Source organism: Temnothorax nylanderi, unplaced genomic scaffold (assembly GCF_030848795.1).
Source record: "Temnothorax nylanderi isolate EJ_2023f unplaced genomic scaffold, tnyl_v1.0 TNYL_tig0054_pilon, whole genome shotgun sequence".
NCBI lineage: Eukaryota > Metazoa > Arthropoda > Insecta > Hymenoptera > Formicidae > Temnothorax > Temnothorax nylanderi.
Genome location: NW_027249116.1, coordinates 310,468 through 323,638, shown reverse-complemented (window position 1 = coordinate 323,638; position 13,171 = coordinate 310,468). Strand labels below are relative to the sequence as shown.

Genomic DNA, 13,171 nt, shown 5'->3' with positions numbered 1-13,171 from the left:
CCTTTCGACCGCCACCCTGGCACGTTCGTGTTGCTTGGGATGCACTTTCGTTCAGAACACACGCCACGATTTTTTTCGCAAGTGAGCCGCCAATAACCACCGTCCAACTGGTCTAACATAACAATCGTAAAAGCAAAGATCGGACTTTCCGAGGTTTTTTTTTGGACGAAAACGCGGGATACCTTTGGTCAGGATCGCGGGCTCTCTGACGAGGGTCAAGGGACGAACGAGGTCCTATATAACGTCATACCGACGCGAAACGCGGCTCCGCGCGTCGTCGGCGTCGTCGCGATCGCGCGACGACACCGGAGCGAAATAACGGGGCACCTGGGGGCACCGTAGCTGGCAGGGGAATCGCGGAAAACCCTCGCGCGGAAACGCAACGCGAGCGGTAAGCCCGCACGGTCGACGGTAGAACCACCGGGAAAATCGATTCGAGCGTGTCCGTTCGAGCGCTGCGCGCCTCTCCGAGCCGCGGCGATAAAAGCGGCCGTCGCGTCGCGTCGCGTCGCGTCGCGTCGTCTCGGCTGCCGCGACGTTCACGGGTGCTCGAGCACCCGAGAGGACGAGTCTCGGCGTCTCGCGAGGCGCAGACTATCCGAAATTCAAAATAGCGCATGTTTTTCTCTTTCCTGCTTTTTTTTCTCTTTCGTCTGCGCGTCGGTTTAACCCAGCTGCGCATTCGGTACACGTTCTGCTCCAAACGGTCGCCCATATGTTTTAGTACGTGATTCGATCATTTTTATATTCACATTTTCTCTGCGCTTAAATAACAGTTTAAAAACGGAAGAAACGAAAGAGAGAGAGAGAGAGAGAGAGAGAGAGAGAGGGGAGAGAAAGGGTCAATTAATATTAGAATATTAAATAATATACTAATATATATTTTAATTATTAATATATTGATGTAGAATATTAAAATATTATTCAAGAGTATCCGAAATGATATATCCGCACTGCAAAAATAAAGAGAATCGACGTACGTAACGTAAGTCACAAGTAAACTTTACTGGAGAACTGACGACTCTTAAATTGACGGTTCAATATTATTCCAACTCGGAGCATCTCTCGTAATCCGCTAATTTAGTCGTGGTAACGAAAATTTCTAACGACAGACGGAGGGTTAAAGTTAAACCGAAACCGAGAGAGGCGATTGTCGCGTTTAATTGCAGCCGGAATTCTGTCGCGTCGACAGCAAACTGACGCCTATATATCGTAGTAAACACGACACCCTGCGATTGATACCGCGGGATAGATTCTTTAATGGCAAACATTCATGCGTGCTCCGGGTCGTCGGCGATCGGATCGAACCGGATTGCGCGAGGCGCGAGGCGCGAGGCGCGAGGCGCGATTGGTCGTGTCGGTGGGAAACAGGAAAACCTGGAGAACGCGCAAAACGATGGCACATCCGCACATCCCGCAATTACCACGCCAAGATTCCACTGGCGTTTCCACGCACACGCATACGCACGTACATACATAAATCACACATATATACGTATATATACACACACATGCATATATAAATCTATTTTTTTATGTATATCCATAACTATACATGTGTATAAATATATTTAGGTGTATGCATGTTATGTATATAATATATTAGCGTCAACGGCGCGGCGCGGCGTCGCGGGGGTTCTCCGTCTGGTTCCTCGGCGCGGCGGTACATTTCGCGGGCGATCGATCTCTCGAACCCTTTTTCCCGCACTTCGGCCGAGTTTGCCGCGGTTCGATGACGCGCGGCGCCTCAAATCCTCACGACTATCGAGCGATTACCGACGTTCGAACGCTACCCTAACGCGCGAGCGGTCGTAAAAAGGGAGCAGCAGACAAAGAGAGAGGAAGAGTGAGAGATAGACACGAAAAAAAGGAGAAAGAGAGAGAGAGATAGAGAGAGAGAGAGAGAGCACTAACCGGAGGGGTTCACACACGCAGGGTTGCGCGCGCGACGGATATACCTTAAAGTCCACTAGTCCGTCAACCACCGCGGTGTTGAACGGCATTCAACAACTTTTTCCCATCGAACGCTACCTTCTCCACTTGTCAAATCACACGCCGCGCCGTCATCCTTCGCTCGTGCCCGCCTTCTCCGTTTCGCTACTCCTTTTCACATCGACCGGCCGCCGCGGACCGCGCGCGCACACGTATATACGACACACCGACTCCGAGAGACTCGCGCGACGACGAAAGCACCGAGCGTAACGCGACCGCCCTCCCGGATACTCCACACGGCTTTGATCGTCGCCGCCGCCTGCCGACTCTGCCGCCACGCCACCGCCGCTGTCAGAGTCAGCCGATGGCGAGTGGCGACGCCGCGCCCGTCGCGGCACCTACCAGCAACGCCGCGCGACACTTCGTTCTCCATTCTTCTTTTTTTTTTTTTTTTACAGAAAATCGAAAGCCTCTCGCGGAAGCTCTTATTAATTAATTTATTAATCTCCCTGAAATAAAATATATATGTATGACATTTTTCCTTTTAAACGTGTTTATAATCCAAACTCACGTTAATTCTAAAATGAAAATTTCAATTTCCAGAGAAATATGTGTAAAAGAGAGAGAGAGAGAGAGAGAGAGAGACATGGTATGCAAATCGAATAAATACATTATGCAACAATTTCACGACGACATCGACGAACGTTATTAATTTTTAGAGCATTTCAATAAGATGAGAAAAACATTACTAATGCATGATAGATTATTCGACCTATTCCTAACTTGGAGGTAAAAATCAATGTAAAACTGTCAAATTCATTTTTCACAACCTTATTCTATTTAGGAACAAACGCGGTATGTACAAATTTGTAAACAATTTTATTATCGTCGCGACAACTGAATTTAAAACAATTTTTTAAGAGTATACTCTTTTACACTATGACACATATAAAATTACCACCAAATGTAAAGCCATTAGCTAATTAATAAAAAACTATATTTAATACTAAACCAAGCCTCACATTATATATACCATTTCAATACACCAGTTGACAGAAGCTGGAGATGGAACGATATTTAATTAGAAGTAATGCTATAAAAATTATAACTTCGCTATTACGATAGCGTTCCTTACAATGTTTTATCATCACGAATGGCGCAATATAAAATTCAATTACAGACCTTGGAAGAAAAACTTGTCTTACATGCACAAAGATTATATTTTATATTCCTTTAGTTTATTAGGATTTTCGTCTTAAGCAACAACATTAAAAATAAATGAAGTTCTAGAGATTTTCAAAACATTTTTCTGCAATCGGGTGTGACGTTAAACATATTTTAATAAATTTTCTATTGTCATTTCTAATTTAATAATGAAAATGTTAGTTTAATATTAATATGTGACAATTGTTACAAATACTATTAGCTATCGTCGTCTCTTAAAATAATACATCATTTACAAAAGGAGCTTTCCTTACGTTACGGTTTTATAGAAGATATTAACAATTACAGATAAACTACAACTTAGCGGATAGTTTGTGTAATCTTAATGTCTTGTAAACTTAAAGTTGACAGATTCTGTAGAAATGTTAAACGCATTATGAATTTATCCATTAAAGCAATAATTGTCCGCGTACAAGATTCAGTTTGCAGAGTTTACAAAGTATTAGCATTATACAGACTAAATACAATAGAATATTTATTGTTCAGCGAATGATATAATTATATAATTAATGAAACACAAGATGAGAGATACAGGCGTTTTTAAAAAGTACTACCTATGTATCAGATATAAGATAAAGATAACGCAATACATATGATTCTTCGCGATTTCACATGTGTATGTCAGCTGTGTAACAAAATATGAAATTTATGCACATGCATCATAAATAATATTAACACATAAACGTATCTTTGCATAAGGGAATTGAATTGAAAATGATCCGACATGTAAAGGAATTAATTGTGCCTGATATCAATTCTTGTAATTAGTTTATTTCGTCTATATATGTTGTATTATTCCTCTCAGGCGAAAGATATCCTTAACGATTCTTAGCGCGTTCTATTGCAGCTTTCTTTTTCATTTTGTGTATATCATTGTTACATCCATCTATCTGCTCATGCATCTCAAGTTGTTTTTTAGTATGAAACCGCGTACCACAGGTATAACATTTTAACTTGACATTAGTGCCATGATGCATCATGGTGTGATATTCTAAACCTGCTCTATCGGAAAACATTTTGCCACAAAAATAACATGTATTGTGCTTGTGCCCTTTCATATGACCTTTAAGAGTTTTAAATTTTACACATTTCAGGCATATAGTACAAGTCATTAAGTTATCAGCCCAACGCGAATGTATCGTTTGTTTATGATAGTAAAGATTCTTATTATTTGTATAAGCCTTTTTACATTTATGACAGGGATAACCGAAACCTAAATGATAACCCTCGTGGAAGGCCTTTGCTGAAATAGAAATCTTTTTATTACAAAATCTACAGAGCAGATCGTTGTGCTCCGAATGAAAATGCTGCAATCGTGCTTTGTCATTCGTGAATCGTTCAGGACAGTGGTAACAATGATACGCCTTATCAAAATGTTTGATTCTCACATGCGCATCAAATTCATTATAATTATTTAGTACCTCTGTACAACAGAAACACAGCAACCGTAGCGAAAATTCATCGAATGACCTCCCATTATTAACAGTACACTGATGATTATCATATGACTTACTTGTACTAAACCGTTCCTTACAATATGCGCACATCAATGGCTCAAAATGCATCATGTCGACCTTTGTTCCATAGGAGTGATCCAACTCCACTCTGGTATATTGACATCGTTTAGATCGTAGTTTTCGCTTCCCTTGATGTATTACTTGTTTTTTTACCTGGCTATTTTCCTTGCACGTTTCTTGATCTTTAATCTGTCTATATTTCTTGTTCTTATTTTCTGTGTTCCTGGATCTCGCATGTTCACCCATCTCAAGAACTTCAAGAACCTCTTGACACATTTGTTTCAATGTAATGACTTTATTGACAACTCTTTCAGTTTTTCCATCTTCTGCATCATCGTTTTGCTGCTTTGACGAATACCGTTTACCATCTTCTCGCGTTATCACCTGCTTCGTTATATTATCTTCATTAGGAGAAATTTGTAGATCATCTTCAATATCGATGATTACGTCTTCATCTGTATCTTGTAATTTCAAAATGCTATGATCTTTACTGTATTTGGATGATTGAGATGTATCTAGCACTCGCTGTTTAGTAAACGCTTTAATAAAATCTTTGGTATAATTAGATGTGTGAGACAGAGATGAAGTGTCTTCTTCGAGATTTGAAGTTTCAGACTTTTGAGATTTATCCTCATCATCTTTACCAACTATCTCATAAGAATCGTTTCGTTTCTTGATTGTTATGTTAAGACCAATACCAGAGTCTCTATCACTGCTGACCCTGCTGTCTTGTGTCGTAGTATCTTCATTTTGACATAATTCACAATGCTTTTTATGAATGAACAAGGTATGAGGATTTCGAAATGATCTTCCACATATACAAGTAGTTTCTTCATTATTTTTTCTCATTCTTTCACTGTATCGGGTTGCTCGATTAATCTTGGGAGTTTGATTAAACGATGTACTACTTTTATTTATATTGCTAGTGTTCTTTGCAACAGTATTGACTGACATCGTGGAAGACTTTGCTTCAATTGATGATTTGTATCTCTTACTGAATGGTGAATTAAAATATCTACATTGGAATTTATGAAAATTTTCTTTAGTTTCTCCGCGAAATTTGTGAATGCGTTTATGTTTGCCCAAACTATGCGTAGATGAATATCTTCCCAAGCAAATGTTACATTTGAATCGACCATATACTACTGAATTTTGTTTCTGCTGCGTGATGGTGGGCGGAACAAACGCATTGGGTTCATTACTCAACTTGAGTTTCTTCCTAGCATTTTGTGAGGTATAGGTTGCCTTTCTCTTGACTTGAGACCTTCCACGAGCATTACTTTCATTGTCCATTATACGATGTCCATCTTGATGTGATTTATTTGTTGATGTGGTTCTCTCATTTTCAGATGATGTAGTCTCACTTAATAATGACGATTCTAGCTGTTCTACCACACTTGAAGAACCTCCTATTTTATGATAATTAATTAAATGTTTTCTTAAAGATGGTACTTTCTGCTGACATAACGTACACTTGACAAACTGTATCGATTTAGTAGATGAAGTAGTTGCAGTACTGGTAGGTTTTGTCTTTGTAGTAATCTTTTCACGTGAATCTTTATTATCATAAAGCTTTTCAGCACTATTACTTTCTTTGCCGATTGAAGCAACTGAAGTGGCTTCACTTTTCTTCTTTAAAACGGTACGTTTCCAACGTTTACGTTGAATAAGTAAGGGAAGAACAACTCCATGTACTCTTTCTGAATGGCATCTTAAGGATCGTCTCTCCAAGTATTGCTTACCACATGTAGTGCAAGGATATACTTTCCTTGTCCTTTGGACAGAAAATTTAAAAGGCAATGGCAATGTGTAGTCACTTCTTCTAGGTTGATATCTGATGTATGATGGAGACTCTTTAACCTTGTCCAAGCATTGCGCTTCTTTCTCCTCTTCTTTCGCCTCTTCTATCTCCTCTTCTTTTTCCTCTTCATTCTCCTCTTCATTCTTGTCGCAATCATCGGTTAGTGCTGCTGACTTCTCAATCTGCATATTCCTTATCAATTGTAACGTTTCCCAAATTTTATCACATCTCTCCAACAAGACAATTGGATTCTTTATCATAGGCATCATAGGTATGGATACCGGAATATGTAGTGTGGATTCGTCCTATAATAGAAAATATATAATTTTTAAATATAATATTTTCAATTATATTATATATTTGGTTTTTTCCAATATCATAATATAAACTAAAACAAAAACATGAAATTTTCATTGTGATCGTGCACTACTTTTGGTTATATCCAGAGATATAACCAAAAAATTGGTGATCGGAGTTTTTTTTAGCAAAAACTTTTAATAATTATCACAGAAATTAGGTTCTCGTTTATTGACGAATAACATGTGGCTGATAAATAACATTAAATAATAAATTTTAACACGTAACAATATAAAATGGCAATCAAATCGTAGCCTAACCAACATAAACATAAAAAGCGCGGTAAAACAGTGGTTAATGATTTTGGCGAGACGCAGCAGCATTTTTCAGATCTTTTTTTTTTCTAAAAATTTTAATAACAAGCACTCCGATCATGCATAAGTGGCACGACATGTGAATTTCAAGGAAACCCATCGATTCCCGCAAACTTACAAACACCGATAGTTCCTCGTCGGCCGGGTTGATCAAGTCGGTGCATGGTTCCGTCTTGCATTCGACGAGGCAGAAAAACGATGGCAGTGTCGCCGCATCATCGTTTTCCTCGCGGACGCTTGCGGCGTCGTCGGCCATCCTGGGAGTTGGGACAGGGTCAACAGGGTGCGATCCGCGGGAAGACAGATCGCACTTGAATCCCCTCTGAAACGTTGTACGTTGGTAGTGCTGCTGCTCGCGAACCGTTGCTGGCCGGAATGGCTCACAATCAGCTCAATGGCTGGGCGAATTCTTGGCGTCTCTCTTTAGGACCTACACCGCTGACCGCATGCCTCTTTCTCCGCGCCACTCGGTACGGTCGCTACGACGATAGTCCCTCTCTTTCCGTCGCACTACGACCCTTTACTGCCCTCTCCTCGTACTTGCGCCTTATCCTTATTGGACAGGACGGACGCGTTTGTGCCGAGCTGAGCTCTTCAACCCGACTTACCCGACCCAGCTTCGACTGGCTTCGACCACTGTCGAACTGATGCAGGGCTGGATACCCGATACTGGCCCGATGGACACCGATACCCACTGGGAGTTGGGATTATTTGCTTGGTCGATATTTTCGTTCGCCTCGTGCCTTACATAATATTAATTATAATTTTAGAGGAAGGAAGAAGAGAGAGATATAGGATATAATTAAAACAAACTTAATTTCGGAGTTTTAAATTAAGAAGGTACAATTAAAACAAACGGACTTAGCAATATGTATTAACAAGATTAGTGAATCAATCTAGACACTTGGCGTTCAATAATACAATCAAAGACTAATCAGACAAATAAATCGCTATTCTCTAAAAATTCCTTCCGGATCATACTTATACCGATATGGATATTGCGGCACAATTCGTAATTAACAATTAAGCCTACGTTGGGAAGAAGCGTCTAAGCGGATTAAGACATGGTCGAATCATGGGGTCAGAGGATGGGAAGTCCTAAAAACGCGATAATTCCCGTAAGTTTGCGTTTTTAGAAGAGAGACGTATCGAGATACGTATTACATATCCTAAAACCCAAGTATCCAATCGACATATATGTGAACAATTTTGCAAGATGTAGATGGAATTTCCAGATTTCTGTTAGAAACGATTAATGAAACGTCACATATTATTAAGGCTGTTATCATTCATTAGAATGATAACTCGTACGATTCTAATAGTCGACGTATCCGGGATATCTTGTCGGCGGGTTGTACTTAACAATTACACGCTAATGTCGTTTCCAAACACCGATCTGAGAGAAGACACCTCGCGTAGAAAAAAGACGCTATAACGAAAGTCAGTAATGCTTAACAAAAATACAATAAAAGTATAATGTACGTACCTTATTTTCAATTAATGCTGTTGTACCGGTTCGATTAAGACATATATAATTAAGGGATATTGATCGGGTTGAGGACATCATCGTGGATAGGTTTTCTTACGTTCCTCGCCAAAGATATGGGTAAACTACGTGAATTTTAATGTCCACAAATTTTGTGCACAATATTATTATACATTTCGTGATTAATAAAGTTCGACAATAAGAAAAACTCATTTATTTAATTAGTCTTTGATTATATTGTTGAACGCCAAGTCTTGATTGATTCGCTAATCTTGTTAATACATATTGCTAAGTCCGTTGTATTAATTATAGTTTCTTTAACCTCTAATTTGAGAGTCCAAAATTAAGCTCGCTTTAATTATATTTTAATTACATTTTTTAACAGAATATCACTTGAAAAATATAATTTTGCTAAAATTTTTATCAATTATAATTAAGTAATGGGTCTTTACGGTTACCGTTCCGCCACTGCGTGCTATCACACGATTGGACGGTGTAGTGTAGACTCGAGAACTCTGGGCGAGTCCAAGTTAGGAGATAAGATAATTTCCGTTGAATTTTATCGCGTCCCGACTCTCAACTTTTTTTACCCAATATGTTCATACCGAGATTCGCCCACTGGAAAATTCCCATTCAATATGATCTATTTATCGAGATACGGCTATTCTACGTTCTACGTAACATAACCAAACGCACATATGATATCGCCTGCGTGCGATACTTTGGACTCCTAAATTACGCGTAATATGCGTACAAATTGCGTCTTACAGCGCGACTCGATTCTATATCAGTGGGATATATTCATGATACTTATCGCTAGGAACGTTCGTTCACCTGAGACCTCGATCAGCCACGATTGATTCTGTACGCCCGCTGGTCCGGCTTCGCCACCAGATCCCAGAACGGACTGTCTCGCGTGACGTCGCGTCAGCGTTCGTTTCCTTTACGGTAGACTCATGCGCACAATAAAAAGTTCTTGGAAGACAAACATGATGCGTAGGCAAGTAGCGGTCGCTCGAAGCTCGAAGGGTTGATGCTTGAGTCAATCCTGGACGAGTCCACTTTACCTCGCGGCACGCAGCGGGCCAAATCTCACTTTATTTCGGCCTGCCGCGATTAGTTTTTTCACGCCAGTCGTGGCGTGTTGCAGGGCCAGGAACCCGAGAACATGGCGAGTTGGGCGATGATTTAGCAAATATCCCGCTACGGAAACCCGTCGGCTTGATTCTGTCGACGGCGAGCCACGGTTGGGAAAACTTGCGTTTCCGCGTGTCGCTATTTAGCCCTACACGACCCTCTTTGTGTTGAAGGCATTAGCAGGAGTTTATGATGACGGGCAATTAATAGCTCGCAGCACTTCCATCACCGACACTTATAGTCGATCGCAAAAGATCTGATAGCTCGTTATTTCTAGCAGCTACAGATCATCTGATTCCCGTTAAATCTCGTACCAGCTGATGTTCCGCCGAACGTTTTTTCATTCCCCGACGGGGAGTGCGTTTCTTTCCCAAGGCGAGTGCCCTGGACGTTTCTACCCAGTCAACACCGAGCATCAGTGTTAGAATTTCGTACTCAACAATGTAAATGTAATATAAAAACATGTGCGAAATTATAACATAGATATGATGTAACTGATGCTCGGGGTTGACTGAGTGGGCTATTCACAAAGGGTTTTCCAAACCGATCCAAGCCTAAAGTTACACGTTCAAACTTGTAACATGAACTGCAATGCAATGCGCTTATTATTAAAAAACCATCTACGTTCTTACTTTGAGTGACGAAACGTCGATTCCTAGATAGCACGTATCGTTGCATACGTTCAAATAACGTATAATGAAAGCAACATGTGCTATTTGGGCTATGGATCTAAAATTGCCCTTGTTGGGGCAAGCCGAGCGTCATTTGTCGTTCGCGCTGATAAAAGCGTAAAAAGATATTAAATAGATATACGTTGAAATAAAATTAGGTCTTTCTAACATTAGAAGCGCAGACAGAAGCGTAACAGTAGAAAACCGTATAGAACCGTGAATTAACAGCGCGCAAACGGGTAATCAATTGATAGCCCGTTTTAGGCCAGTCGGTCCAGCCCACATGAGTAATCACGGATAAGCGTATGTAATTTGCCTTCATACGTAACGCGGCACAATAGCGTGATGCCGTGGCCCGAGGTTCGCGGAACGAGCGATTGTCTATCTATCTTGCCGGCGCGCCACGTACTTCGGATTGTTGTAAGTTACATACATATTGCGAAAATGACGGCGGTCAACCGATTGAGAGATCGGGATCGGAACGAGCGCAACAAGGCCTTGTTTACGTTAACATGCGCGGGCTTGATCCCCCGATAAAATTGTGGCACTAACGAGATCGTCATACCATGCATTTCCGCCGGAGGACATATAAAATCGCATGCACTTGTACACCCGCACGCAGAGCGGTGTTGTTTGTCCGGTCGTAAAAATGCGACCGCTCTCAGGTGTCTTGCTGCTGCTCCTCACCTGTCAGCTCGTTACGCCGACACCGATTTTCGATAGAGGTGGTGTACATTGTAGTTGTTTATAAGTGCTATATCAATTATACATCTCGCAGTACAGGAGAATTAAGTGCAGGATTGATACGATCGATATTATAGTTTAATCAAATGTATTTAAGTTTCTCGAGCTCTTGAGATGAATTGTCCTGAATCCTTCAAGGGGAAAAAGTAAAGAATGTAGTTTCCAGTTTCGTGCAAAATAAAATGTTAAATCTAGTGCGTCCAAATTGTTTCAAATTTGTTGAAAATCAAGTGTATATCTTCAAGAAGATAGACACATATGGCGTTTATAACATCAATAAATATATCTGTGATTAAATGTGAATTACGTCAATTTTCACAAAATTGTATAAATTAATAGAGAATTTAACAAGGTTGTAGTGAAACTGTGCTGCTAGATTGCGATGTACCAATCCTACTATAAACCCTATAAATTTTTAACGTTTTATTCAATCCAAACGTCGTAGATGGAGCAGGTTTTCATGGTCGATCGACTGGATTCGGAGAAACAATACGAGATTGGTTCAAAGTGCTCAAGGACCGAATCGTGAGAAAATGGCAAGAGTGGTTCGGCGGAGACGGTCCAACTTCGAGTTTGTTACCGCAGGATATTTTGAACATCGATAAAAACATAGAGAGTCGAGTACCGGGTTACCCAGGCTTGGTCTTAGATTTGTGTAAGCAAAGCTCGATAACATGAAATTTGGAGTCAGTATCCGTAGCGATCCCCTTTAATATCTCGTCGTAAAGCTGAAACTCCCGCTGCGCTGGATGTAAAATCACGTGTTTCTGCTTCGCTACAGATCATAATTGAACATACGCGATTTCGACATTTTACGTGATGCGTCACTCACGAAGATCGTACAAGAGATACAATTAGCACTATAGCGTATAGTACCGCGTATGTCTTTCAAAGCCTTTCGCGACCGTGTCCTCCCAAGCTTTTAGACTTCTAGACAATCCCGATTTAACTTTCCTATTTTGTTAATTTTTTTCATGATAATAGCTACCCTATCTTTTGACCCAAAACGAGATTGGGGCGTCCGGATTGGTAAATGGTACATCATCCGGAAAGTTGCAGGCAATGACTACGACAGTGATTCGGATGAGTGGGACATGAGGCCCTGGCTACCGAATCTGCCCTCACCACCCACATTCGGGATCGAGTGGACGCCCGACTTCCGCAAATTCGGAACTTCTGAAACTACGCAATCTCCAACGACTACGCCGAAGATCGAATCGACTACATCGAGACAACGGACGACCCAAACTGTTACTGAAACGCAATCAGCCTTAACTTCTACCGGATCAACTGTAACCACCACTGAGGCTACCGTAACTTCTACCGAATCGATTTCACTTACTACCCAGTTAATTACAACTTCGGTAGAGCCGAATGCAACGTCAACTGAAGAAATCCTGACTTCTAGTGAATCTGTTGTAACGGACAGTAAACCGGTTGTGGCATCTACCGAACCTACAGTAATATCCATCGAGACAATTACCGAAAGAACTGTTCCATCCATCGAGTCTACTGTACTTACTGTCGAACCGATATCATCCACTGAATCGATTTCTGTTAAATCAATCGAAACATCTCTCGAATCTACTGTAATTACTACTGAAGCAAGCGTGACGTCCACTGAAGAGTTAACTGTTATTACTACTGACAATGAGTTACCTATAACGTCCACCGAACTAACTTTACCTATCTTCAACAAGCGAGTAGAAGAGAACGAGACCATCAATAAACGTACCACAAAGAAACCTCGTCCAGCATCTGCCGAAGTCATAATTTAAAAACAAATTATATATTATCAGATAATAAATTCAGATGTATGTCTTGGTTCAATCTTTCTTAATAAAGTTTTAAAGTAAATCAGTTGTAAATACATATTAATTAGATCTAAAAATATTAACGCGCTAAAAATAGGTAAGATAAAATCGACAAAAATAATTATTTAAATTTTGAAATAGATTTATATAAACAAATATATCCTAGAAAAAAAA

At 40.4% G+C, this 13,171-nt stretch overlaps 3 protein-coding genes across 18 annotated transcripts in view; 1 reads left to right on the top strand and 2 right to left on the bottom strand.

Moving 5' to 3' along the window:
- Positions 1–2,252, bottom strand: part of LOC139772825 (uncharacterized) — an 84,156-nt gene extending 81,904 nt beyond the window's left edge. For 10 of the 12 annotated variants that reach the window (XR_011718203.1, XR_011718205.1, XR_011718204.1 and 7 more), the window contains exon 1: positions 2,032–2,252. The gene's annotated coding sequence lies outside the window, so the exon portion shown is untranslated. Of the gene's footprint in view, positions 1–1,914 lie in introns of all 12 variants that reach the window. The other 2 variants (XM_071706740.1, XM_071706741.1) reach the window with 2 other exon arrangements.
- Positions 2,253–2,749: 497 nt separating this feature from the next.
- LOC139772827 (uncharacterized) lies at positions 2,750–9,612 on the bottom strand. 3 transcript variants are annotated; one of them, XM_071706763.1, is made up of 4 exons: positions 9,466–9,612; positions 9,084–9,249; positions 7,264–7,888; positions 2,750–6,779 (listed from the first exon to the last, which is right to left on the bottom strand). In XM_071706763.1, the coding sequence occupies exons 3-4, from the start codon at positions 7,399–7,401 to the stop codon at positions 3,975–3,977; spliced, it is 2,943 nt and encodes a 980-aa protein (XP_071562864.1). In that variant the 5' UTR covers positions 7,402–7,888; positions 9,084–9,249; positions 9,466–9,612; the 3' UTR covers positions 2,750–3,974. The 3 variants fall into 3 exon arrangements, with proteins under 3 accessions (XP_071562864.1, XP_071562863.1, XP_071562865.1); XM_071706762.1 differs by lacking the exon at positions 9,084–9,249 and having other exon boundaries at positions 9,466–9,606; XM_071706764.1 differs by having other exon boundaries at positions 9,090–9,597.
- Positions 9,613–9,843: 231 nt separating this feature from the next.
- Positions 9,844–13,040, top strand: LOC139772829 (uncharacterized). Of its 3 annotated transcripts, none has more exons than XM_071706770.1 (3): positions 9,844–11,164; positions 11,629–11,838; positions 12,168–13,040. In XM_071706770.1, exons 1-3 carry the CDS (start codon positions 11,038–11,040, stop codon positions 12,959–12,961), a joined length of 1,131 nt encoding a protein of 376 aa, XP_071562871.1. In that variant the 5' UTR covers positions 9,844–11,037; the 3' UTR covers positions 12,962–13,040. The 3 variants fall into 3 exon arrangements, with proteins under 3 accessions (XP_071562871.1, XP_071562873.1, XP_071562872.1); XM_071706772.1 differs by having other exon boundaries at positions 9,848–11,164; positions 12,243–13,040; XM_071706771.1 differs by having other exon boundaries at positions 9,848–11,164; positions 12,237–13,040.
- Positions 13,041–13,171: the final 131 nt, after the last annotated feature.